The 27,472-nt window shown below is 44.4% G+C and overlaps 1 protein-coding gene across 3 annotated transcripts; it reads right to left on the bottom strand.

The window, feature by feature from the left end:
- Positions 1-1,280: 1,280 nt before the first annotated feature.
- Positions 1,281-27,472, bottom strand: ZNFX1 (zinc finger NFX1-type containing 1). Of its 3 annotated transcripts, XM_053574092.1 has the most exons (15): positions 26,807-27,472; positions 24,201-24,315; positions 20,632-20,990; positions 19,182-20,484; positions 17,392-17,523; positions 16,782-16,930; positions 15,310-15,459; positions 14,023-14,137; positions 12,280-12,524; positions 10,104-10,243; positions 8,980-9,134; positions 8,446-8,591; positions 7,263-7,373; positions 6,391-6,486; positions 1,282-4,757 (listed from the first exon to the last, which is right to left on the bottom strand). In XM_053574092.1, the coding sequence occupies exons 2-15, from the start codon at positions 24,259-24,261 to the stop codon at positions 2,319-2,321; spliced, it is 5,601 nt and encodes a 1,866-aa protein (XP_053430067.1). In that variant the 5' UTR covers positions 24,262-24,315; positions 26,807-27,472; the 3' UTR covers positions 1,282-2,318. The 3 variants fall into 3 exon arrangements, with proteins under 3 accessions (XP_053430066.1, XP_053430065.1, XP_053430067.1); XM_053574091.1 differs by having other exon boundaries at positions 1,281-4,757; positions 19,182-20,990; positions 24,201-24,307; XM_053574090.1 differs by having other exon boundaries at positions 1,281-4,757; positions 19,182-20,990.

The following is a 27,472-nucleotide window of genomic DNA, read 5'->3' on the forward strand; positions in this document are numbered from 1 at the left end:
TGGAATGCATACGCTGATTCTTTCTGCTATGCTGTGTCAGTACTGCTGGAGAAATGGAAGCTCAAAGGGGTAGAAGAAATCCAGACACCATAAATTAGCTCCTGTTGTAAAAACCAGCTTTTACCCTGAAGAATGGTGGTTCTCATCCTTTTCTTACTCACAGGGTCCGTTTGAGAATTAGAGGAAAGCCAGGGGCACCTATTGGGAAGATTGTCATTTTTCAGGGTATACATAGACCTCTCCCCCCTCAGCTTAAAAATTAGAATAGTTATCCAGCAGCACATACCCTAGACACTGAAGAGTTTGTTCAAAGTTATTCATTCAGGCCGTACCTAACAGTCATCACCGGAGGGTCCAATTTAGAAAATAAGGGTAATTGCATGATGCCGCATAGTTCAGACTTACTCTTCATGCACTTTATAGATAAAGTAGGTCATTAGGCTAAAAAAGCCAAGTGCAGAACTAGGTACTTTTTCTTTTTTTTGAGACAGGGTCTCCCCCCATTGCCCAGGCTAGAGTGTGGTGGCTTCATCGTAACTCTGCAACCTTAAAACTCCTGGGCTCCAGGGATCCTCCCTGCCTGTCTCCTCAGTTGGGACTACAGGTGCATGCCACTACACCTGGCTAATTTTTTTTTTTATGTTTTATGGAGATGGGGGTCTAGCTGTGTTGCATAGGTTGGTGTTGAATTCTTGGGCTTTTGTGATCCTCTTTCCTTGGCCTCCCAAAGTGCTAGGATTACAGGCATGAGTCATTGTGCCCAGACTGTGCTTTTTAGGTTTTTTAAGGTATACGCATCACATACACACAGATGATCTCTGGGTGGACTCATGAAGTTAACGGGGTTGCCCCTCAAGTATACCCTTTTATATAAGTTGAAAACAATTTTGTTTGACTCACCAGCTAAATAAACAAAAAACTCATGCCACAAAAACAAAAGAATAGTCTCATTGTAGGCAGCTAGGCAGCACCTGCCCCATCCCCATCCTCATCCTATCATGCCTGTAATCCTAACACTCTGGGAGGCTGAGGCTGCAGGATTGTTTGAGGTCAGGAGTCTGAGACCAGCTTGAGCAAAGTGAGACCCTGTCTCCACTCCAAAAAAAAAAAATTAGCTGGGTGTAGTGGTGGGTGCCCGTACTCTCAGCTGCTTGGGAGGCTAAGGCAGAAGGATTGTTTGAACCCAGAGTTTGAGGTTGTTGTTGAGTTATGCTGATGCCATGGCACTCTAGCTTGGGTGACAGAGACTCAAAAAAGTCGAGGACAGACACAGAACACAATTTTCTCAATCATTTTTATTAATTGGCTTTTATAGGCTAAAGTGCATAGTAAAGAAAGAAAATGGCATACATAGGAAAAGGGACTTTTTTCTTGATAGCATTAGAAAGGACCTGAGATTTCCTAAGTGTCTGTTCTAGGGAACACTGGACTGAGGGAATGCACACGCAGGCAGCAGGCCTGGGGCTGGCTTCTGGCTTGAGTCGGGGGCCTGCTGGCATGCTAAACCTGCCTAGGCAAGAACTGCAATAGAGGGTGCTGGGATAGATGCTGCTGGTACTGAACATGAGTTTACCTCCATTCAGGACCCAGGGGAACCAGCACTGCTACTGAAGCTCTCCTACGGCAGGTAAAGAAACCTCTATCATCCCAAAGTGCAAGTCACAGAAAGGGGCACAGGGGTCAATCCATAGTTAGCCCAAGCCTGCTGCATAAGCTCCCAGATGGTGGGCAATCCCACTTTCCCCTCTTTTAGTAAATATATAACTGGGTCAGGGTGAGTTAGTAAAGTATTTCTTATTACATGCCTCCATCTCCTGGAGGGAGGGTGCCTAAGGAGAAGGACAGGAAGGCTTTTTGTGCTCCTTAAAGGGCTAAACAGTTTATAAACTCCTCTGGCCTCTGTTTATTAGAATGAGAGTTAGTCTGCAAGTTAGGGCCTGGAATTAGAATCAGTCATCTTCACTAAGCTCATACTCTGTGCCTGGGGAACACTACAGAAGAAACATCTGAACAAGTAAGAACCCAGAGAGACTAGGGAAATCCCAAGTATGTTTCAAAGAGTTTGTCCACTAACTTGCAGAAGAAGAGAAAAAGAGGTGAGATCTGGTAACTTTACTCTCAGTTCTGGAAGTAAAGTGCTTACTTCTAGCGCAGGGGTAAATCTAAAAACCAATGTGGGCAAGCCCTAAAAGTGGATCCTCAAAAAGATGCTAAATGCTAAAAGAAAATAATAAAAAAACAAACTTCAGTTCCTTCATAAGAGAGGCGATGCCAGGACTATGGTGGCTGGGCAAAAGGCAGCACTGTGCAGCATTTTTCTACATCATCCTCTGGATCTCCTCAAAGTTCATCAGGTTGTTGGCCGTGTCAGACCAGGCAGGATGCTGGGCTCCATCCATTTCAGAAGCAAGCTGGTTGCTTCTTTCTAGGGTATGACTTGTGCCGCCAATCACCTCCCTACAGTCAGGACATATTCCCCTCTCCATGGCTCCCCCACATTCGCTAATCACATAGATATGGCCATTGGGGCACTTGAACCAGTGACCACGAGGATAACCCATGGCCTTGACAATCTGCACTCGCTCTTCCTCTGAGATGCCTAAGCCAGAACAGGGAAGGGTGGCTTTCAGAGCTTCCATTTTTTTCTGCACAAGCTGTTCATCTTCTTGGGTAAACTTACATGTTTTCTCAAGGATATCTCGGATACTAATGACCTCTACTAGTATCCTACCTGTCACCTTCTCACGTGCCATCTTCCAGCGGGTCAGGAGGTTCACCAGGTATGTGAGTCTCTGGATTTCACTTTGCAGGTCACTCAGTTCCTGGCTGGTGAAGCTCAAGCGCTTCTTGGCCAGCCAGTCATGTACCTGGTCTAGTCGAGTCTTCACTCTTTGTTGGTCTAAGACAGTCACCTTTTTCAGGGACTCCAATAGGTTGGCCAGGTGATCATATAAGCTGATGTAATTCTCAACCAAGCCCAGGTCCTTCACTGACAGATTTTTCTGGGCCAGCTTCTCCTTCAACATTAGGAAGTCTTTAGGAAGTAGCTGGTGGAGGAGGCTCTTCCTCTCCAGCAGGGCCTTGAGTTGGTCCTGACTGATTGTGATTTCCCCTGCTGAGCCCTGGATCTTTTCCTTGATGATTTCAATCTCTTCCAGCCGCCGTTTTACACTGGTACCATACCTCAGGTTTTTGCGGATAGGCACCTGACAGATAGGGCAGACTTTCAACTTGATGGCAATTTCGTCACCCTGCTCATTCATGTAGCGATCTAGGGCTTGTACCTCGAAGATGTGGCTGCAGTCTTCCAGCTGCACAAAGCGGGCATCGGGCTCATCCTCAGAGCCAAAGAAGATTTGGGTGACCTCATCCACATGGCAGACACGGCATTTCTTGGGGCATGGTTCCCCACAAAGACCAATACAGGGGTGGCCACAAGCCAGCAGTTTAGTACAAGGCACATAGCATGGGGGTCGGTCACAGGGCTCAGAGCAGAGTTTGGTACATTGGTAGTGCCGGCAGCGCCAGACACAGGGTTCCACGCAGGGGCTACATAGCTCTCCACACTTCTTCTTGCACTGGCTGTGGACACAGCGGTTTTGACAAGTCCGCTGGCAGGGTGGGCACTCGCCAATGCATGGCTCCTGGCACTTGTGTGAGCAGATGAGTAGCCGCTTACAGGGTTGCTGACAGCGCTCATGGAAACGCCCTTCAAAGCAACTATGGCAGGAGCCTGGGCAAGGATGCCCGCAGTCCAAGATGGCACCACATTTGGTAGTGCACTTAACTGGCAAACCGTATGCTAGGTCTTCTGCCTTACCACACTCCACTGGTTGGCTATGTCCACACTTGAGTTTCATGATAACCATTCTTGAACATAGTCGCACACAGTCCTCACCACATGGGTTGCTACAATTGTGTCCACATCTCAGAACCTTGGGGCAAGGTTCTTGGCAGCAGAAATCTGATGCAGGCATGGAGCAAGGGACCATTTGTTCATGGCCACACCGAGGAATGGTTTTGGGCACCTTCACCTGACAAGGCTGACACTCCTGGAAGCAAACAAGGGGGCACCGGTGCCCATCTTGACAGATGACCTTCTGGCATGGTTTCATGCACTGGAACTCCTTGTGTGAAGAGTCATAGGGGTGGCAGGCACGGGTACAGACATGCCCACATCCCAGCCGGAACTCACAAGGCAGGCTACAGCCTCCTTCAGGCACTTTCTGGAAGTCGGAAGCTTTGGATACTAAGGTGTGGGTATCAGGGTGGTTCTGGCAGCAGAGCCGGAGCATGTGGCCTATTTGATTATTTTCTCTAAGTGTATGGATGATCCTGCTCCACAAGGGCACCTTGGCCAGCATCTGCATGTTTCCAATGCAGTACATCCCCTTCTTGGCTCGGGACAGGGCCACGCAGATGCGGTTGGGTATCTGGAGAAAACCCACCTTGCCTTCCTGGTTGCTCCGCACTAGTGAGAGGAGGATGATGTCATTCTCTTCCCCTTGGTATTTGTCTACGACATGGACCTTTACACCAGCAAATGTCTTGGCAGGCATGAGTTTGCGCAGGCAGAAGAGCTGCCCGGTATAGGTGGTGAGGATGGTGATTTGGGACGGCAGGTATTCCTGGCACAGGAAATACTTGCACAGCTCCACCACAAAGTGAGCCTCGTGTTGGTTCTGATGGCTTTTGCCTTCTTGGATTTCTTGTTCAGGAAAGTTGTGTTCTATAAAGAAAAGGTTGGAAGACACCCCCTGAAAAGGAAAAGAAGCAAATGTTACAAGGTTCACTCATGGCACTTGCTTTTAATTCTTTTCTTCACATGCATTGGACATTGACCCTGCTCCAGACAGAGACCTTGGAACGTTTTTTTGTACCTGCTACATCACTACCTTTTATTCTAAAGTTAGTAATAACCATGTGCTTTGTTTTGAGACCATGGCAAATTATGAAATGGATAATTTATATCTATTTTATTTTTAAGACTTGTTAATAATATGTACATATATATATATATATTTTTTTTTTTTTTTTGAGACAGTCTTAAGCTGTTGCCCTGGGTAGAGTGCCATGGTGTCATAGCTCACAGCAACCTCCAACTCTTGGGCTCAAGCGATCCTCTTGCCTCAGGTTTTCTATTTTCTTAGTAGAGATGGGGTCTTGCTGTTTGCTCTGGCTAGTCACAAACTGGTAAACTCAAGCTATCTGCCAGAATATTGAGAATGCTAGGATTACAGGCATGAGCCACTGCGCCTGGCTACTTGTTAATAATATTAACATTTAAAATAGCCATCTAGGCTTGGCGCCTATACTTCAGCAGTTAAGGTGCTTGCCACATACACCAGGGCTGGCAGGTTCAAATCTAGCCCGGGCCTGCCAAACAACAATGACAACTGCAACAAAAAAATAGCCAGGCCTTGTGGCAGGCACCTGTAATCCCAGGTACTTGGGAGGCTGAGGCAAGAGAATCACTTAAGCCCCAGAGTTTGAGGTTGCTGTAATATCACAGCACTCTACCAAGGGCAACATAATGAGACTCTGTCTCAAAAAAAAAAAAAAAGCCAAACATTATGGCCAAGGGAATAATCAGCTGTTATGATGATGAAGATAGAAGCAGAGCAGCTAACTTATTGAGCACCTTCTGAGCAGTCAGCACTGTGCTGATTGCTTTACATGTTACCTCCTTCAATACAGTAATGAGATGAGGCAGGAGCTGTTATTGTCATTGTTCAGAAGACCTTGACACTAAGAATTTTTTTTTGACACATCTTATCAGACAACAGCCTGATCACACATAGTGCATTCAAATAATAAGTCAAATATAATCAGATGTTAAAGCGTGGGCTTTAAACACTGTAGCCAATGAGGCTACACTTGCCTATGATCTCACCAATATAAAACCACATCCACATCTCAGTGGCCACCAAACCATTCAGCACAGCTTCTTTAAATGGGAGCTGTTTGAGCTCTACTGATTCCCCCTGCCTCCCATGCTCTGAAAGGCTCTAGAGATCTTAGCAGGGGTTGGAGGAACGAGCTCAACGTTGGCATAATTCCAAAATTTGGCCAATTGAGTCTTCAAATAAATCACAAGTGTTCACACCACCTTCTCTGCGAAAACTGAGCCACGGTGTTGGGATGGAAAGTCCATCTCCCCTGACACTCAGAACTCTTACATAACTTGCTGAAGGTTACAGAGCTACTAAGTAGCAGGGCTGGGATTAAAAAACCCAGGTCTCTATTTCCAGTTTCTATACTAATCATCTTCCCAATCACTAGCTTTTGAAAAGCTTGCTCTTCTGAAAGCCTTTTTTCATCTTGAGGAAAGTAAAGCCTTCTTCTAGGTTCCTGACACCATCAAAGAAAGATCAAGTAGGACGGACTCACCTTAATCTGCTCATACTTGAGAACAGAAGGATGATTCTCCAGATCCTGGTAAATGTGAGGGGTCAAAAGGCGGGCAATTTCAGGGCGCATGCGGTGCTGAAACAACACACATGTTATTAGAAACATGGGCAGAAGATGAATAGATAATTTCTCTAAAGACTAATTTGCTGGTAGAAAATCTAGGAAGGCATCTTTAAAACATTTTTTTTTTAAATTTTGAGATAGTCTCACTTTGTCGCACTGGGTAGAGTGCCATGGCGTCATAGCTCCACAGCAACTTCAAACTCTTGGGCTCAAGCCATCCTCTACCTCAGCCTGCCAAGTAGCTGGGACTACAGGCACCTGCCACAGCACCTGGCTACTTTTTTTTTTTTTTATACTTTTTTTTTGGCCGGGGCTGGGTTTGAACCCGCCACCTCCGGCATATGGGACCGGCGCCCTACTCACTGAGCCACAGGTGCCGCCCGAGCACCTGGCTACTTTTATAGTGACAGGGTCTTGCTCTTGCTCAGGCGGGTCTTGAACTCCTGAGCTCAAGGAATCCACCGCCTCAGCTTCCCAGAGTGCTAGGATTATAGGCATGAGCTACCACATCCTAGGGAGGTAACATTATTGAAAAGAATAATTGGGAGAAAACAAACAATTCCTTCATCCAACAAACTCAATACAGAGCATTACTTACTTTTTTTTTTGAGACAGAGTCTCACTTTCTTGCCCTTTACTGTAGTATTTTAGAACAGAAAACAAAATAAATTTGACAGTCATTTCATTACTAAACCAGTTGTATTTTGATGAGACCTTTCTTGTTGGTAGTTGAAGGGTTCCCAGCGGCCTTCTAGGCATTTGGTAATAACAGAGGCCCAGCTTCTCACCTGGTAATTCAGACGGACAAAGGGAATGTTTACTTTCACTAGCCGTTCAAAAAGGGACACCTCAAGGTTGAAGTTCTTGGCCAGATCATACACGTTGGCACTAGGACGCAGCTAAGAAGAGAAACATGGCTCAGGATTCTCTACTGAAAATGTATTTTATCTACATCCATCCACCCACCCATCCATCTATTTTTTTTTTTTTTGACAGAGTTTCATGGTCATCCAGGCTAGACTATCATGGCATTATCGTAGCTCACAGCAACCTCAAACTCTTGGGCCCAAGTGATCCTCTGGCCTCAGGCTCCCAAGTACCTGAGACTACAGGGGTGCCTACCACAATGCCCAGCTAGTTTTTCTATGTTTTAGTAGAGAGTAGGTCCCATTCTTGCTAAGGCTGGTCTCGAACTCCACCCATCCTGACTTCTTAAAGCGCTAGGCATAAGGCACTGCACCCAGCCCTATCTAGCAAGTGTTTCTGAAGTGCTCCCTAAGTGCCAGGCACTATTGTAGGTGCTGACAGGTTAAGGACTGATAGTGACAAGGGTTAAGGATTAATAGAACTAAGGGGGATGTGAGAGTGTCAAAAAGTGTTTTGTTTTCTTTTTAAGCCAGGCCTCTCTGAATAGTGACATCTGAGTAGATGCCAGCATGGAAGCCAGTTATGCAGTCGCTGGACAACCAAGCCGAGGGGTTGGGAACACTGAGCCAATGAAATGAAGTCTGACTAACAAGTTGAAAAATCTGATCACATTGGCCTTTGTAGGTCGGTTTAAGAAGCTTGATTTTTATATGAAGTGCAATGGGAAACCACTGGAGTTTTAAGTTAAGAAGTGACATAACCTGATCTACCTTTAAAAAAAGAAAAATTACTTTGGCTCCTTTATGGAGAGTGTTTATTAAAGGACACTAAAAACAGAAGCAGGGGGACTGGTGATTCCTGCTATTGTAATAGTCTATTTAAGAGGCTACAGTGGACTAGGAGAATAGCTAGATGCTGCTACTACCTCCAAAACACACCCAAAATCTAACAGCACCTGGTTTAGATTGATTGTGGGAGTTGAGGGAAAGAGGAATCATATAAAGCCACTAATAAGCTTGAGGACTACACAGCAGAGACTAGGGTCTTCCTTTCTGATCCCACTCCCTAAAGAGCCAGCCCATCTTCCCAGGGCTCTTGATTTACCTGCTGGTGGTCTCCAATCAGAATGAGATGCTGGCAAGCTTTACTCAGTGTGGCAATGGTGTGGGCCTCAAGGACTTCAGCAGCTTCTTCCACTATGACAATCTGAGGCTCCACCTTCTGTAGGATCTGGCGATATTTGGCAGCACCTCAAGTCAGGAAAGAAGACAGAGGTTCCTCTGAGCTGAGGCATGGGACCCACAGGCCCACTGGTCCTCTCAGAGTCCCCTTTTGTACCTTTAATGAACCTGGATCAGTGATTACTGAGTGCTCATTTTCATCTAGGACTTTGAGTGCTGGGTGGTCTCCAAAGCATTAGCATTGTGCCCACATTGGTCATTGTGGAGGTTTCAAATTCAGCACAGCTATGTGGGTGAATTTCACCAAGAGTTCCCAAAATATGGGTTGCTTTCAATAGCTTTTCATGGCATTTTCCTCTACCCTACTAAATAAGCTTCTCTTTATTGTCCTAGATAATATATTTGGTACGAAAAGTGAACTTGGTTGGAACAGTTCAATTTCCCCACACTCTCTTACCTGTGGTTGTCATTCCTACAACCTGGGCATCTTTAAGGATGTGCAGGTCTTCCTGGAGCCTCAGCTCAGCCATTCTCTCTGCTGATGTGCGGTACTGGCGTTCATGGTTGAGGATCTTCCGGCGGGTGTCAGCCTGGTACATCTTTAGCCACAGTCTGGAGAATGGGAAGAACCAGGAAAGGAAGCCATGTACTCTTTGAGAAAGGTGGAGGAACCCCCTTCAGTGTGTCAGTGTATGATGTAAACCCTGGACCCTCAAGGAGCTTGTAGGCCACAGCGAGGGTGGGGATGGAGAAGGGAGTGGCCCAACAAACAGATACGGAGTAGTCAGGAGCTATGGAAGAGGGTGGAATAAAGAAGAAAGCTTAATTATTGGGAAAAGAATAAAATTTAAAAAGCTTCAGGAAGGATTTCTGATAAATTTTTCCTGCACCATCCTTGCCTGAGTCCCCACTCCTCCCCTAATTCTCCAGAGTACCTTGTTTTATAAGTAGAACGATCATGTGACTACTCTAATGCAAAACCTTGCAATGGCTTTCCGCTACTCTTCAGATAAAATCCCTGCTCCTCACTCAGCCATGTAGGCTCCCTCCCATCTGGCCTCCTGCTTCCTTCTCCCTTGACGTCACATGCCACCTCTCTTTGCGCCACAGTTGTGCTGGCTGCTTTCTTTCTGTTCTCACAGCCACGCTCCCGCCCTTGGCCTTTGGCTATGTGGTCTCCTCAACCCCATCTGTTCTTCCCTTTCCACTGGCCTTGATAACACATGCTGATCCTCCTGAAGCTGCCTCCAAGGCCACTCTCCCGGGTACCAATGAGTACCTCAGAGTCCATGTAACATTCTTAGTACTCCCTGCTCTTCTCTTTCTTAGTGTTTATGCTCATTTGTAACTTTTTATTTGTGGAATAATGTGACTAATTTGTCTCTTCTGATGACTCTTAAGTTCCATGAAGGTAGAGCAAGTGTCTTTTCTATCCCACACTGCATCCCTGGCACTCAGCTCAGTGGCGGTGCTCAATTGGTCAACATTATTGAAAGAAAAGGGAGCACGGATTCTGGGAACAGAAAAGGAACTCCTGGGGAAATTACATGGGCTGGGCTGGCTGGGCATGGGGCACAGTACCTATAAAGCTGCCAGCGAGAATTGAGGTCCAGCTGCCAAACATCCTGGATCTCCTTGGCCTCGGCCTCGGTCATGGTGTTCAGTTTACGAAGCTCATCCTTTACTTTATTCTTCATTTTCTTTTTCTGTTTGCGCTGGATCTGTAGACATCAATATCAGACAAGATACCATCTGAGCAGAGGCAGGCCTGGTTCTATGCCTAAAGTGGGGGCCATCACACATCTCTGATAAACTTCATCTGTCTCACATTCTCCCAACAGCTATTACATCACAGAAGGGCTTTGGTGCCTATTTGCATGGATTTAGATGCATACTCTACCTATTTAGGCTGTGAGATCAAGGGCAAGTTACTTAACCTCTATATCCACCCCCCTTTTTTCCCAGTGGTAAGATAGGACTTTTATTAGAAGTTAGAAAGGAATACAGAAGTAAAAAGTACCAGAAGAACTCCCTTGGGAGTCTCCATGTGGGCTCTTTTATCTAGGGGTCTTAAGTCTAGAGGATTATACATGGCTGGCAGTTGGTAGATAATGAGTGCATTAAATGAATGAATGTAGTTCCTCCTCCTCTATGGCAAGGTTATCAGGTCCTTTATAGTCTTTGATCCTGAGAAGGGATTAAGGTGTGTGTTCCTACCCAAAAAACCATGACAGGCTGCTTTGTTCATGATCTTATTAGAGCCCAGAGGGTGTGTCTCAAAAAAGGCAGTCTGCTTATGCCTGGAAATGGGAGTCTGACCTCTGGAGCTCACCTGAGAATGGGGGGCTCCCTGTCTAGCCCTGAGTGGTGGAGTCCTGTATCAATCCTCCCTCTCCGAATAGAAACTAACTGCTGTTAGGGAAAAGGGGTGCTGACTGCTCCAAACTGCTTCCTGCTGATGATGAACGGTAATAAGGGGAAGCAGTTAGAGGTTCAGTATTCCCTTCTATAGAATGGAATAATGGTACCTTTTCATAGGCTTGTTGGCTTTGCTAAAGATGTAAATACACGGAAAGCACAGTAGTGCTGCCACTAGTTATCATTAAACATCTTTTGATCTTAGCCTATTTCTCATTCCTAAAATGTATGGTGTCATGTACCAGTGTCTACCAGGGTCTACCGACTAGTACTAAGTGTAGGACTTGCCACAGAGCCTGCTAAAATGATCCTATGGCATCATATCAACATAGTACCTTTAACAGTATCATAGTGAAAGGCACTGTTCATGAGAAATGCTCTCCCTGGCTCTGTTGCTGAGTCTGAGACCATGAACCTTTAGGAAGATTGATATATAGGAGGCAGATTTCACCACATTAAAGACCTCCCTCACTTCAAACCAAAAACCCCCACCCCTGTTAATGCCACATGACCAAGAGATGTCCAGTCCAGGAATCCAGGGATTGAGATCATGACTGCGCCAACCACTTATAGTGATGCTGAACTGAACTAGGAGATCAAGTGGAAAGCCAGCAGTCAAGTGAAAATTGCATCCAAAGTTGCCCTTCAAAGTTCCTAAATTTTCAGTATCTAATTTTCTGTCATCAGAGTAACATATGTCATAGTAAATTCTGGGGACCCCTGGCTTAGACCAAAGGGAGCAAAGGGAAAGTCTAATGAATGAAGACTATCTGGGCATTCATACAAGACTGGCTTTAAGATAAGTGTTAAATTCTGGGGTGAATGAAGAGTATTCCATTCAGCCCAGAGGGCTTGCTTCATTTTTTACTTTAATCCTCTAAAATCTTAGTGTAAGTTCACAGATTCATCTGAAGTTGAGGAGACAGCACCCCTGAAGGCACAAAGCTCTGTGCTTCTGAGCCCTGAGCACTGAGACCATAAGTATTTGACCTGATTCATGTGTTGCATTCTTTTAAAAGTTCTAAAGAAGCACTTGCCTACCTGCTTGTCTTTCTAAGCTGGGAATTTCTTGCCAGAGCCTCTCTGAAGAGCCATATATTTTTATACCCTTGGGAATCAGACGCATATATGTACTGGGGGGTAGGTTGTAATATGGGTATATTAGCTAATTGTGAGAATGAAGTGAACATACTGTATTAGACGTGAGGGAAAACAGAAGTGGACAGAATATTCTCAGCCATGTTCAACAAGTCTTAGTCAAAGCCACCTGGCAGTAATAATTGAACTCCAGTTTCTCGTTCTGTTGGGGCTTTTAGGGGCCCAAAGGAAGTGAGTTTACCTTCCACTCTCCTGTAGCTTGCTCCTGCCCAGCTGCTGTCCCGGGGCCATAGTGGTCTAGCCTCATGGCCAGAAGCATTTTAGCCAACTCTTGGTCTGCCCCATTCTCTTCTTTCTTCCGACGCCTTGGCCTCACCACCTCTTCTTCCTCAATCACCCGGTCTGCTTGAATCAGGTCGGCCTCCTCTGCAATCTCTATCAGCAAACCCTCCTCCTCTCCTTCCTCCTCCTCCCCTTCTGCCTGGGCTAAGAAAGGAAAACAAGCAGGACAGAGATGGAGACTCTTGAAGTTAAGGGATGGAAGTGGGCACCAACAAGAGCTACATGCATAAAGACATTCCCAAGGGTTTAAGGGATAACATTACCTCTGGGAAAGGAAACTGGGGAGAACAAGAGAAGTAAGATTAGGTTTCCTTATATTCCTTATATATTTTTGTTATATGTTTTACATTTTAAAAATCATATGATATATATCTTTTTAAGAAAGGTTTTACTTATATCAAATACACATAAAAAGGCAAATATAAAAATGTACGCAATTTAAAAGGTAACAAAAATACATAAAATGAATATTCGATTCCTTCTACTCAATTTAAGAAGTAAAACTACTAATTTTTTTTTTTTTGTAGACTTTTTTTTTTTTTGTAGACTCTGTCTCACTGTACCGCCCTCGGGTAGAGTGCCGTGGCGTCACACGGCTCACAGCAACCTCTAACTCTTGGGCTTACGTGATTCTCTTGCCTCAGCCTCCTGAGCAGCTGGGACTACAGGCGCCCGCCACAACGCCTGGCTATTTTTTTTTCTTTGTTGCAGTTTGGCCGGGGCTGGATTTGAACCTGCCACCCTCGGCATATGGGGCCGGCACCCTACTCACTGAGCCACAGGCACCACCCCTACTAATTTTTTTTAAGACAGGGTCTCACTATGTTGCCCTTGGTAGAAAAATCTCAAAAAGATGCTGAATAAAAAAGGCATGTTACAGAAAAATACATACACCAGATAATATATTATTTAGAGATACATTAGCATATATGTGGTAATGTTATTTTCTTTTAAAAGGGGAAATGAGTAATATAAAAGTCAGGGTAGAAGGGCCTACAGAGGCCTTTAAAAAAATTAGTAGTTTTACTTCTTAAGGCTTGGCACCCATAGCACAGTGGTTATGGTACCAGCCACATACGCAGGTTCGAGCCCAGCCCCAGGCCAGCTAAACAACAATGACAACTGCAACAAGAAAATAACTGGGTATTGTGGTGGGCTACTTGGGAGGCTGAGGCAAAAGAATTGCTTAAGCCCAATAGTTTGAGGTTGTTGTGAGCTGTGACACCACAGCACTCTACCGAGGGCAACAAAGTGAGACTCTGTCTCAAAAATAAATAAATAAATACATATCAGAAGTGTATCAAGAGTTCCTACTGCTCCACATTCTCAAAGTGAGATTTTATTAAATTTTAAAGTTTTTGTCAATCTACTGGGTATGTAATAGTATCTCACTGTGGTTTTAATTTCCCTAATTTTTAGCAAACACTTTTCATATTGTTTCATACTAAACAATATGATTTCCTGTTTTGTGATGTGCCTGTTAAAAGTCTTTTGTCTATTTTCCTTGTATTAAGCTATTTGTCTTTCTCAGATTGATTCATAGCTCCTTATGTTTTGTGGGCATCACTCTTAAGTCCTGCTGTTCTGGTCTTTGCTATATTCTACCTTAAGATGTGATTCTAGGAAGACATATACTTCTTACCTGTATTCTCAGGTCCTGCTGGAGGAGCATTTTGGGTGAAAGGACCAATGCCAAGACCCAGCCACTCCAACATCATGGAATGCTTCCAATGCTGGTAGTAAACCCATTCACTATCCTGAGGAAGGAAGAATTATCATTCACAAGAATTCTGTGACAACCAATGTGAAGGCAAGGTCTCTTAAAAGGATCAAAAATTCAGAGGTTGCAAACAGGCATTGCTTGGGCAACTGGAACATTTAACGTTACTTGACAGCCTCTCTTGACAAAAATCACTCCCCCCAGTATTTTGTTATCTGAGTAGAGTGAAATTGATCCATCCATGGTAGAAATGTGAATGGACAACAATAAGCCATTACATTACTGAATGGAAACAAATGGCTGGAACTGGGTTGCTGCCACCCCTTTTCCAGTTTGCCACAGTCCTCTCTATTTCCTAATGTTTCACATCTAGATTGCATCACTTATTTATAGGATTGACCTCCCTAAGCTTTTGGGTTTGTAACCCTGGATATCACCAACTCAATGATAACAGAGTTACCATTTCACTGGGTTCCTGGCCAGTAACTTTAAAGAGATTATCTCAATTTACTTCTTATAATATCCTTTGAAGATAGACGTTATTACTATTGCTATTTGATTGTTGAAGATCACAGTAGCACAAGTCACATAGTCTGCATGACTGAGGTCACCAACTCCCAACTTTTCTCTTTTTCTTTTGAGATGAGGTCTCACTATTATCACTCAGGTTGGTCTTACACTCCTGGCCTCAAGTATCCTTCCAGCTCAGCCTTCTGAGTAGCTGGGACTATAGGCTACATACCTGCCCAGCTCCCAAGCTCTCTATATGTGATAGGTTGCTTCTGGTTATAATTTTATTTCACTTAACACTAATAGCTCATCAAATTAATGGGTTTACAAATATTAATTTATTTATCCAAATAATAATTATATAAGAATTAAACTGATGTATAAGAAACTGCCATTTTTGTTATGTCCAGTTTAGAAATATTGGCAATTTCATATAGTTCAACTTAATGTCTACTATTATCCCCACTTCAGGAAACAGGCTCAGAGTAATGCCAAGACTCAAACTCAGCTGTCTAATTCTGGAATCTGTTTCAGACAAGTATATTCAGCTTCTTCTCATCAGGAAAGGGAACTTTACACATTGTGGCAGCATCAGATTACCAAACACCCAAAGTTTTGGACTGCTACTTCTGCTGGAGGCTCCCTCTTAGTCTTGTAGCAAGGCAGGTATTTGTGCTCCCTCCCCGCCATGATCCCTACCTGCATTGGTCCACTCATGAGGCTCTTCCAATGCTGGGGGGAGATGTACTTTTCCAAGAACTGTTCCCGTAGGACTCCGCGCATGGTGCACTCCAGGGTCTGGGCCCCTTCATGAAGCTCTTGCTCTGACTCCTTCATCTGTGTCACAATCTGCCAAGAAGAGAGAAAAAGAAATAATGAGGAGAAATAGCATTATCTTCCTAAACTCAGTCCTTATCTTGAGAGAAAACAAAGCTAAAACAGGAATAGCAAGAAGGGAGAATAAATAAGTAGACCAGTCAACAAACCAGTTTCCCAAGGCATATTATTACAGTCTTGAAACCAAAGGATTAGCATCCACAGTGTCTAAAAAGACTCTTACCAATAAGAAAAGAAACAAGTGGCTCGGCGCCTGTGGCTCAAGCGGCTAAGGCACCAGCCACATACACCTGAGCTGGCGGGTTTGAATCCAGCCCGGCCTGCCAAACAACAATGACGGCTGCAACCAAAAAATAGCTAGGCATTGTAGCGGGTAGGTGCCTGTAGTCCCAGCTACTTTGGAGGTGGAATCAAGAGAATCGCTTGAGCCCAGAAGTTTGAGGTTGCTGTGAGCTATGATGCCATAGCACTCTACCCAGGGTGACAGCTTGAGGCTCTGTCTCAAAAAAAAAAAGAAAGAAAAGAAAAGAAACAAGTAACAAGAGAAAGAAACAATATAGATCCAACATCCTTCATCTAAAATGCTTGAGGGACCAGAAGTATTTCAGATTTTGTATTTTTTTTTTTTTTATTTTGGAATATTGACATTTATAATTGCTGGGTGAGCATCAAAAATCTGAAAATCCAAATCTGAATAGCTCCAATAAGCATTTAAATTTTAGGTTTTGGAGCATTCTGAATTTGGGATGCTCAAAATGTACAATAGAAAAACAGGCCAAGGATACTGTGGCAGAGACTTCAAGCCTTGCAGTATCTGTTTTCTTACTTTCTCTTTTTTAAAAGAATCAGGGTCTTGCTCTATTATTATAACTGCAACTGAAGTGCAGTTGTGTGATCATAGCTCACCACAGCCTCAAACTCTTGGGTTCAAGTGATCCTCTCACCTCAGCCTCCTGAATAGCTGGGACTATAGACATGCACTACCATGCCTGGTTTCTCTCTTTTCCTTAGTAATAACAACTCAGATTTTTGGCTGGGCACATTTCCCTGATGATGAGCTTTAAGTAGAAGTACTGCGGTTGGTTTGGGGGCAGGAGCCTTAAGGTCTTGGCAGGGATAGGCAGGGGCAATGTGCTTTTGTCTTTTCTCCATCTGGCATTGTGAAGGCAAAGGACATGCCAAAGGATAGGCAGACTGGAATGCTGAGAAGAACTTGGGTCCTTCAGAGATTTGAGAAGTCTCCATATCTACACCAGGCTGCCTACCCAGGAAGCCACTGCTATCTTGTTTAGATCCCCTTGAGCTATCTCAGATATTCCAGAGCTGGCACTCACACTCATGTAGGCCCTTCGGAGATGCATAGGGAGATTGCGGCGGAATTCCCGCTTGTTTCTCAGCTCCCTCAGGGTGAACTGCTTCAGGATTTCGCTGTTGCTCCTTCCACCCACCCGCACGATGCTGGTCTTCTGACACTTGTAGATGCCTGTGGAGTAGAGTATGGTAGGGTTGAGAAGAGTTATGCTGGGTTCTCTTGGGTAAAAGCTATGTGTGTTTGGGATCTTATCTTAGCTGGTCCCTTAGGGAACAAACTTGTGTTTATAGCAAATGCATCCCACTAATGTGTGAGAAGAACCCAAAGAGGTGAGCTTTAGAACAACATTATAGTGCTTAAGAGCACTGGCTTTGGCATCAAGACAATTGGGGCCCCAAATCTTGGCTCTACCACTTAGTGCTGTGTAACTTGGGGCAGGTAATTGAGTCTCAGTTTCTTTGTCTGGGATTTGGAGATAGCAAAATATTCCTCTTAGGGCTACAATCTGGACAAAAGAAAGAGTATCTTTATATTCCTGCCACAAAGCTAGCACTTAGTAAATGTTAAGTATTTACTAAAGTTGGTTCAACGTAAACATCTTGCTAATGAACAATTTTGCCTATAGACATTACCTTCCAGAAACTGGTCCAAAGCATGATTAGTATAACACACAACCAAGATGGGGAAATTCTGGTTGCTAATTTGCCAAACAGATTTGTTGGTTAGGAGGGCCTGGACAATTTTTAGACCCACATAGGTTTTGCCTAGAAAATAAGAAAAAAGGAGTTAACAAACTTAGAAACTTTCTAAAAGGAGTAATTACTTAGAGCAAAATCTTTTTTTTTTTTTTTTTTAATTTTAAGGCAATACATTGAGATAGTTTAAAATCCAAAATGTGTACATTGTGAAAAGTCTCCCTTGCTGCCCAGTTCCTCTGGCTAGAGGAACCCATGTTACTAGTTTCTTGTATAATTTTCTAGAGAGGATCTTTCTATACACATACAAACAACTACATGTATATGTTCTTTTTTTAGCCTTCCCTTTTTCTTTTTGAAATACAAATAGTAGGGTGGTGCCTGTGGTTCAAAGGAGCAGGGCGCCAGCTCCATATGCCAGAGGTGGCGGGTTCAAATCCAGCCCTGGCCAAAAACTGCAAAAAAAAAAAAAAAAAAAGGAAATACAAATAGTAACAGACTATTTTCCCTGGTCTACAACTTTCTTTTATCAATGTATCCTGGAGATAGTTCTCTGTCATTGCATAAAAAGAATCCTCACTCTCATTTTTTAAAAAAATAGCTGTAAGGTAGTTTTCAGTCACTTCGCTATTAATAATACATGTTGTTTCCAATCTTATGTGGCAAATTCTTTTTTTAGAAAAGGGAGTGCAGTGCATGATCAGAAAGCATTACAGCCTTGAACTCCAGGGCTCAAGCAATCCTTCTGCCTCTGCCTCCTGAGGAGCTGAGAATGCAGGTATGCGCCACCATGTCTAGCTGTGTTACACAAAATATTTTTTGAGATAAGTCTCACTCTGTTGCTTGGGCTAGAGTGCAATAATGTTATGACAGCTCACTATAACCTCAAAACTTCTGGGCTCAGGTGATCCTCCTGCCTTGGTCTCCCTAATAGCTGGGACTACGGTATGCCCTACCATGCCTGGCTAATTTTAAAAATATTTTTGTAGAAACAGGGTCTCACCACATTGCTCAGGCTGGCCTCAAATTTTTGTGCTCAAGGAATCCTCCTGCCTTGCCCTTTCAAAGTATCAGGATTACAGATGTGAGCCACCTCACCATCCGAATAAAATAGTTTTAATAATGGTTTCTGGTTGGGCATGGTGACTCACACCTGTAATCCTAGCACTCTGGGAGGCCGAGCTGGTGGATTGCTTGAGCTCATGAGTTCAAGACCAGCCTGAGAAGATCGCTTGAGCCCGAGTTGGAGGTTGCTGTGAGATGCAATAACATGGGACTCTACCCAGATGACAGCTTGAGACTCTGTCTTAAAAAAAAAAAAAAAGTAATAATAATGGTTTCTACTTCACGGGGTGGTTCTGAGTACGCAGTAAGTTAACATACGTAAAGCATGTAAACAGTGCTTAGCATGTATTGCTAATATGTATTTGATACCATCTAATTGAAAATAACATAAAATTGAACAAATCAATATACCCTCGGTTGAAGCTATTTCCCTAAATTTGACCTCTGGGAATCTTTTTCTAGTCTTGTGATTTTGGTCTATTACTATGCATACCAGTGGGTCCCCATTGGAAAATCATTGTGAGCAGCTACTTTATAAACAACTTTTATGCCCATTTCAGGGGAATGTTTCTCAATGAGACATTCTAGAAACTTCAGGTCAAACCTCCCTTGCCTATCTCCTAGAGCAAATGTCATGTGCCCTGAAATATTTCCTGTCTTACCTGTTCCAGGAGGTCCTTGAATAATAGCCAGTTCCCTTGTGAGAGCAAACTGTAGGGCTTCCATTTGGGAGTCATCCAGCTTCAGGGCTTCTTTGGTGGGCCACTGACTAAGGTCTAGGACATTAATCCTGGGATGTCTCAAGCCCTCAGCATTCCTCAGAGATTCTTCAATGGCTGAAGGAGTCTCTATTAAGTGGGTAAAATCATATCTGCCCCCCATTAGCAAATACCTTGGCTCCTCCACATGAGAGTCGCACTCTACAATGTTCCTCTGAAAGGGGACATCTTCCTCCTGAATCTCCTGGAGCCCTTCCAACACATGCCTGTAGGCCTCAAAGTATGCAGTTGTCTCCACCATGAGGAAAGAGTCAGAGGGCTGGACATCTGCTAGCAGCTGTTGGCTCTGTTCATTAAAGCAGAGCTGGACAATTCCTTGGCAGAGATCTTCATGATCCCGGTTAGACACAGTGGCAAAAAGAAATGTCTCAAAGTTGTCCTTGGACATGCACACCAAAGACCCATAGAGCAATCGCTTAGAATTCTGCCAGCGGACAAACTTCAGTGGTTTTGTGTCAAACTGCACCTTGTAGACAATGCCTGATGATGAGCACATTGGGGAGATAATCCTGGTATCAAAGTAGATTCGGATGTCATCAAACTTTCTCTTCCTTAGGCCCTGATCTTCAAAACTTTGGAGAAGTTCCAAAATGCCTTCACGTAGAGGTCTGACAAAATCTTCTCGCAGGAGTCGGAAGTGGGTATCCAGATAGATACCAGTACTATCATATTTTCCAGAAATAATGTTGGGACGAAGGAAGGGCCTTTCATCCAAGTGTACTTCATTGTAGGTAGGGTAAATGGGCATGGTCCGATAGCTCTCAACATGGTTTTCTGACTCAGGCTGAACTAGAGTATAGGTATCCACTCTCAAAGTGCCTTCACGCCTCTTTTCCTGCAGATGTTCAATGATGGTCTGCACCTTTTCCAGGTTCTTCTCTGTCTCCTCTTCTATATCAACACCAGAGGCTCTCAAAGCATTAAGAGAAGCTGGCAGGAGGGAAATGAGCATGGAAGTTTCTTGGACAGAGCTGGCAGGGAAGACACTTACAAGGTCCTGGAGGAGGGAGATGATGTTGCTTATGTGTTCTGGATACTGGCTTCGAATGTCAGGGATAGGTTCAGTTATCATACCTACTACATAAGCAGGCAGGCAGACTTTGAGGAATTTGGAGTTCTTCAATATGCCCAGTACATGGAGAATGCTCTGGCGGTCCATTTTGGAGCTGCAAGCCTTCCGAAGAACCTGGCAGATAAGTTCAAGGAAGTTGGATTTCATGGAAGAATGAGACAGGAGCTCTTTTAGCCCTGAACTTGTGGCAAGTGTGATGACCACCTCAGAGGGGTCTTTCTGCAGAAGACTTTCTAGAAACTTATAGCCTAGTTTCTTCACCTGCTGTGGTGGATCTTCAGCCTTCTGGTGGGGGGTCCGCCACTGCTGAAAGTTTTCACTGGACCATGGTGGTCTGTGGTTTCTAGCCTCCTGGTTGCCATTTCTATGCCTGGTATCATTCTCCTGATCATGTCTTTGGCCTCTAGCTTCCTCACTGGCATGCCCTTCTTGGTTCCTTCTTCCCTGATGTGGGTTCCTGCCCATGGCCCTAAATCTTTCTTCCCTTTGCCTGTAGGGAACAGGATGATTGTTGGTCCTAGGATGCCTTCTGGGATGGTTGGCTCCTCCTCGTACAGCATTGGCTGGTGGGTTACTGGCCTGATTTCTAGCTCTTGGTGGTAATTCTCCATCCACAGGCCCTAAACACAAATGGAATATTAGGTAAGCACAGAGTGAATGGGCAAGGAAACCCTGTTGGACAACCATGAACATGTTCTCATTGTCCAAAACTGAGGAGTGCAGGTTTTACTTGGAGTGAGAAAAAATTCCTAATAAGTTGTGTAATAAATGAAAGACAATTGTTGTTACTGTGTGGATTATGAAAACCCTTTTTCCAAAAGATGCAAAAGAGAAAAGGAATATTTATTCAGTGCCTAATACATGTTAGAAAATACATACATACAGTATTATACTTAATCCTTACAATCTGGGACTTAAGTGTCAGAGGGTTGAAAAGATTAGCCCTTTGCTTATAATCTCTTGCCAATACCAAACAATGCTCAAAACATGATACTCAGAACATGAGTTCCAGGGCCAAATAGATCTGATTCAAATCTTGGCTTGGTCATTTCCTCACTGTGTAACCCTGGCCACATTGTATAATTTCTGTAAGTTTCAGTTTTGGGGTCTTTGTAAAGATGATACATAAAAAACTCTCAGCAAATTTTAGTTAATATTAATAGCAGTAAGAATAAGTTTTTGAGAATATCCTATCAATTCTAAGGGAACCAGTGGTTCTACTACCAAACAATCATCATAGGCAGCAGAGACATTAAGCAGAATAAAATTATAAAGGGAAATATTACCTGAACTTTGCCCAGCATCAGCAAATATAGTCTTAATGGGAAAAAGAAAGATGGGGTTTCTTTACCAAAATGTTTTTGAGCTAAGTAGCAGATTTTGAGGGCTGGGTGTGGTGTCTCACACCTATAATCCTAGCACTATGGGAAGCTGAGGCAGGGAGCTTGAGCTCAGGAGTTTGAGACCAGCTTGAGCAAGAGTGAGAGCCTATCTCTACTAAAAATAGAAAAAATAGCCACGCATCGTGGAGTGCACTTGTGGTCCCAGGTACTCAGGAGGCTGAGACTGAGGCAAGATGATCAGTTGTGTCCAAGAGGCTGAGACTGAGGCAAGATGATCAGTTGTGTCCAAGAGTTTGAGGTTGTAGCAGTGAGCTATGTATGACAATGCTACTGTACTCTACTGAGGGACACAGAGCAAGACTCCATCTCAAAAAACAAACAAAACCCTGAAAAAGACTATGAAGGAAACCGGAAAATGAAACTCAAGCTTTCCCCTTTCTGGAGCATGAGCTCATCAAATAGTACTTATCAGCAATTACCAACACTCACATAGGAAGAGAGGGTGGGAGGGATGGTGAGAACACACCCAGCATACACAGGAAAGCTAACATTTCCCTATGAATGAAGCCAAACTCATCTGCTTGGATCTACCACACATGTCCTAAGTGACTTTGCCCAACATACCCAAGGTTCAGTTTTTTTCACTTTACTTTCCACTAAAACTGATTCTGGAGCTGACCCAACTTAGAAGAATGATGTGGAGACTTTAAAAATAAGACTGCATACAATGATATGATGATTAAAAATGTTATGAAAGCTTCAAATGCACATGGTATTTCAGATGATCATAATAACAATTTTATGACATCAGACCCTAAATCTATTTATGTACATTTTTCTTTGTACTTTGTAGAGAAATTTTAATGTGACAACATAAAGGAATATTTGGTAAAATATAATGCTATAATTGTTACTTTCATTATTTACTTTATCAGAAGTTCTTTAATTTTATGATCTAATTAGAAGATTTTAATATTGGCTCAGCACCCATAGCACAGTGGTTACAGCGCCACCCACATACAACGAGGCTGGCGGGTTCAAACCCAGCCCGGGCCAGCTAAACAACAATGACAACGGGATTACACCAGCGGTGCATCTTACAAGGGTATATGTGAAACTTGGTAAACGGTCTGTGAAGCTAGTGAATGATACCCCATGATCATATCAATGTACACAGCTATGATTAAATAAAAAAAAAAAAAGAAAAAAAGAGAAAATTATAAGAAGGGGGGGAGTGGATAATAAAAAGGAATAAATATAACTATTAATTTAAATATCAAAAAAAAAAACCAACAATGACAACTACAACAAAATTTAGCTGGGTGTTGGGGTAGGCATCTATAGTCCCAGCTACTTGGGAGGCTGAGGCAAGAGAATCTCTTAAGCCCATGAGTTTGAGTTGCTGTGAGCTGTGACACCACGGCACTCTACCAAGGGCAACAGAGTGAGACTCTATCTCAAAAAAAAAAAAAGAAGATGCTATATCCTGAAAGAATGGAAAATTGTATTGTTTCTAATTTTCGATATTCACATAGCTAATAAAGTAAAATTCCACAGTTCTTCATTTGTCCCACAGCTAAAACTCAGAAGATGTTGCAAACTTAGGGAAAAGCAGGAAATCATTTAGTTGTTTTGTTTTAGCAGATTCTGAGGCAATAGAACAATCCCTTTGGTCAAGTGACGCTCTTGGAACTAAATTTGCTTTGGTGACTAGGACTAAAGACCTGTGCTATCTAATAGCCACTAGCTATACATGGCTATTAAACATGTGAAATGTGGGGCAGCGCCTGTGGCTCAGTGAGTAGGGTGCTGGCCACATATACAGAAGGAGCCGGGTTTGAACCTTGCCCGGGCCAAACTGCAATGAAAAAATAGCCAGGTATTGTGGCAGGTACCTATAGTCCCAGCTACTGGGGAGGCTGAGGCAAGAGAATCATCTAAGCCCAAGAGCTGGAGGTTGCTGTGAACTGTGACGCCAGAGCACTCTACTGAGGGTGACAAAGTGAAACTCTGTCTCTAAAAAAAAAAAAGTGAAATGTGGCTAGTCTGAATTAATATGTGTAAAACACACATGGGATTTTGAAGACTAAAACCAAAAAAAGTTTAATCACCCATTAAAATGTTTTATGTTGATAAAATAACATGTTTCTTTTTACTTTTTAAAATGATGTGACTAGAAAATAAAAAAAATATGGTTTTGGCTTATATTATGTTTCTACTGGATAGCACTGCTCTATACTAAGAGTTATTTCCATTTCTGGAACCGTGTCACTATTTTTGTTAAAGTGACTGTACTCATTCATAAGCTCTCTTAGGAAAAGCGCAGGGTTCTCTTATTTTTCAGTCATTCACGCTATAGCTAAGGAATAAATCATTTTCTACTTGAGAAAGGCAAGCCAATCTTAGGAGGGCCTGCTCATTCATACAGAAGCTAATTTTCTTCTCATATTACTAGAATACCCTCATTAGGTAGGAAACCTTGCTTACCTCTGTGGTTGGTATGGAAATTTCTGGGTCTGGCCTCCAGATGAGGTCTTCTGTCTTCCATGTCTGAGTCACCTGAATTCCTCCCTGTTCACTTTACTTTCAGTTGTCTGGAAAACTGCACAGGGTGAGAGTTATCAGTGCCCTTGAAATACAGTATTTAGCAGCAAACACCCAAATACCAGCAAGCCAGGCCTTTCTGCCTCTGTTAACATTTTAACCTTTTGCTAACTAAGAATTAAATGTAGATTTTTTTTTCTTTTTTTGCAGTTTTCAGCCAGGGCTGGGTTTGAACCCACCACCTCCGGCATATGGGGCCGGCGCCCTACCACTTTGAGCCACAGGCACCACCCTAAATGTAGATTTTAATCAAGAGCACAAGTGCTCAACTCAGTGAATGCCCAATTATGATACAGAACATTAAATTCACAATTTTAGGTGATTTTAAGAGATCAAGCATGGATGTGGAGTGAATGGAACACTTTACACTGCTGGTGGGACTGCAAACTAATACAACCTTTTTGGAAGGAAGTATAGAGAACCCTCAAAGAACTCAAGCTAGACCTCCCATTTGATCCTGCAATCCCATTACTGGGCATCTACTCAGAAGGAAAAAAATTCTTTTATCATAAGGACACTTGCACTAGACTGTTTATTACAGTTCAATTTACAATCGCCAAAATGTGGAAACAGCCTAAATACCTACCAACCCAGGAATGGATTAATAAGCTGTGGTATATATACACCATGGAATACTATTCAGCCATTAAAAAAATGGAGACTTTATAGCTTTTGTATTAACCTGGATGAAAGTGGAACACATTATTCTTAGTAAAGCATAACAAGAATGGAGAAGCATGAATCCTATGTACTCAATTTTGATATAAGGACAATAATGACAATTAAGTACGTTGTGGGGGTGGGGGAGGGGGGAGCAGAGAGAGAAAGAAGGAGGGAGGGGTGGGGAAAGGAAGATCAGAGAGAGGGAAGGAGGGAGTGGGGTGGGGCCTTGGTGTGTGCCCAAGACACAATTATAAGAGGGACTTTACCTAACAAATGCAATCAGTGTAACCTGGTTTCTTATTCCCTCAATGAATCCCCAATAAAAAAAAAAAAAAAAAAAGATCAAATTCCCTTTTTCCTTGTACTTTCTTGGGGCAGAGGTAATGTCATCAATTCCCATTCCAAACTACTGTTTCGTTTAAGCCCTTAGCCAAGTTACTTAATCGGTTGCTAGGTTTCATTTTCCTCTCTTATAAAGCAGACAAATATTGTTGCCAGGGCAAAAAGGAGCACATTTTTGTTAATCCAAAACCACGTCCTCACCGCCCTATCTGGCACTTACATTACAGAGTACTCCATAGCTTGCAGTGTTCTATAGTTTATAAATAATTAGAGAGCAGCTATCCTTTACCCTATTCTTTGGAATGGAGCCAAATGATTAAGCCCTCCACTCTACTGAATCAAGAGAAAGAAATTACACGTTTCAATAATCAGGAGGCTTGGCAAATACGAGGTGTTGTTTCCTCAGGACCAGCTAGAAATTAGCAAGTCTTTCTTTCTCCTCTTTCTTGTCTTGATTTTTGACACTGGTCTTACAAGAGGAAAAGGAAGCCCCACTAAGGGAACTTCTCAATCCAACTCCTGCACATGATGTGGGCTCAGGGCTAGAGTGGGTGACTCAGAGTCCTCAGTAAAGGGATTTTTTAGACTGTCCTTCTCACTGAGTTTTAAAATATTCATACTTGGAAACTGTGAATAGATTTGGCATTATACTAGAGGGAGCTTTTATCCTCATCAGAAAAAGGAGTCCCTTTTCTCTCCCCCGGGAATATTTCTGGTGTGTCTCCTCCTTCATTTTATCAAACCCAGCGCTCATGGCGCAGATTCAATATCTAGAGTTTGGGGTTTTAAAAATTCTCCACGGGTAAAATGCCTTCTTGTTGAAAGATGCTAAAATAGAAACCTAGAAATTTCCTGGGATAAAAGAAACGGAAGGAAAAAAAAAAAAGAAACATTAGAAAGAAAAAGCAAGGAAAGGAAGGGAGGAGAGGCCACCAACAGGAAATGAATGTTGTGACAAAAACAGACTAAAGTAGGATTTAGGGGGAATCCAAGCCTAAAGGGCAGAAAGAATGAAACCAGTGGTGCTCAAGCTGGTGTGGGGTCAGGGTTAGGGGAGGACGGCAACTGCAGGGTGGGCCGAGGAGTCCGCGGGGCCCGGAGCCCACCCGGCCCCGAGGGAGGGAGGCGCCGTGCCCGGGCTGCAGCGGGGTGCGCGGGGGACGGCAGACGAGGTGGGGCTGCGCGGAGAAGGGGGTGCAGCGGAGCGCAGCTGGGGGGCGCCCAGGGCGCTCGGTGGAAGACGGGGCACGGACGAGGCCGGAGATGGCCGAGCAGCGAGGGGGTCAGAGACAGGCAGGGGTGCGGGCCGGGGAAGAGGTGGGGACAGGGGCTCCGGGGTGGTTAGAGCTGTGACGGGGGAGCCGGGCGAGCCGAGGGGATGGAGACCCCCAGAAGGGAATCCCGGCGGGGCGCGGAGACTGACAGGGGCTAGGGGTTCCACGGAGCGCGATGGGGGCGCCGGGGCCCCGGGGGTCGCCACTCACCAGCTCCAGCGCGTCCTCAGCCCGGCGCAGCGGAGCTCTGGCCCGGCTGCTCTGCGGCCCGGCAGCTCTGCGGCGCCGCCCGGTGCCGCGCACTTTCGGTTTCCCCTCCCCGCACACCCTGGGCGGGGCGAAGAGCCGGGCGGGCGGCCCGGAGGAGGAGGAGTGCAAGGAGAGGGCGGGGGCTTCTGGGCGGCCCGGCCTAGGCTCGGCGGGCGTCCCCGCCCTCAGGGTGGACGTCGCCTCAGCTCCCCAGCGCCGCGGTGCCGACGGGCTGGGCCGAGCGCGGCTGAGCAGAGGGTACTGCGCCCAAAGCCGTCGCAGGCCTCAGCCCGCCCCCGAGGAGGGGGAACCCGGCGAGCGGCTTGGTGCATGTGAAGCGCGACATGGCGGCGAGGCCGACGAGCCTGGGTGGCCCACTGTGTACAGAGGATGAGGCGGGGCCAAACGCGGCGAGGACGACCACGACAGCGCTTCGGGAAGCGCGGCTGGAGACTACACTTCCCAGGAGGCCTCGCGCGGTGCCGGCGGGAGAAGGGCGCCTCGGAGTCAGTGCGCAGGCGCGAGAGGCTCCCTTGGTTATATAAAGGAGGTCCCAGACGCCTTCGTTCTTTCGCGTCTGCGGCGTTGTGAGGATTTGGAGGGTTACTGTGATGTCGTCCCGCACGG

Source organism: Nycticebus coucang, chromosome 21, assembly GCF_027406575.1.
Source record: "Nycticebus coucang isolate mNycCou1 chromosome 21, mNycCou1.pri, whole genome shotgun sequence".
Lineage (NCBI taxonomy): Eukaryota > Metazoa > Chordata > Mammalia > Primates > Lorisidae > Nycticebus > Nycticebus coucang.

Excerpts from the sequence above, each read along its gene's own strand:
- ZNFX1 (XM_053574091.1), bottom strand. The coding sequence starts at position 24,261 with ATGGAAGACAGAAGACCTCATCTGGAGGCCAGACCCAGAAATTTCCAT. Across the intron at positions 15,460-16,781 it reads TCCGAAGGGCCTACATGAGT|ATTGTGACACAGATGAAGGA; the intron begins GTGAGTGCCAGC and ends TCTTCTTGGCAG. Across the intron at positions 14,138-15,309 it reads TCATGAGTGGACCAATGCAG|GATAGTGAATGGGTTTACTA; the intron begins GTAGGGATCATG and ends TTCCTTCCTCAG.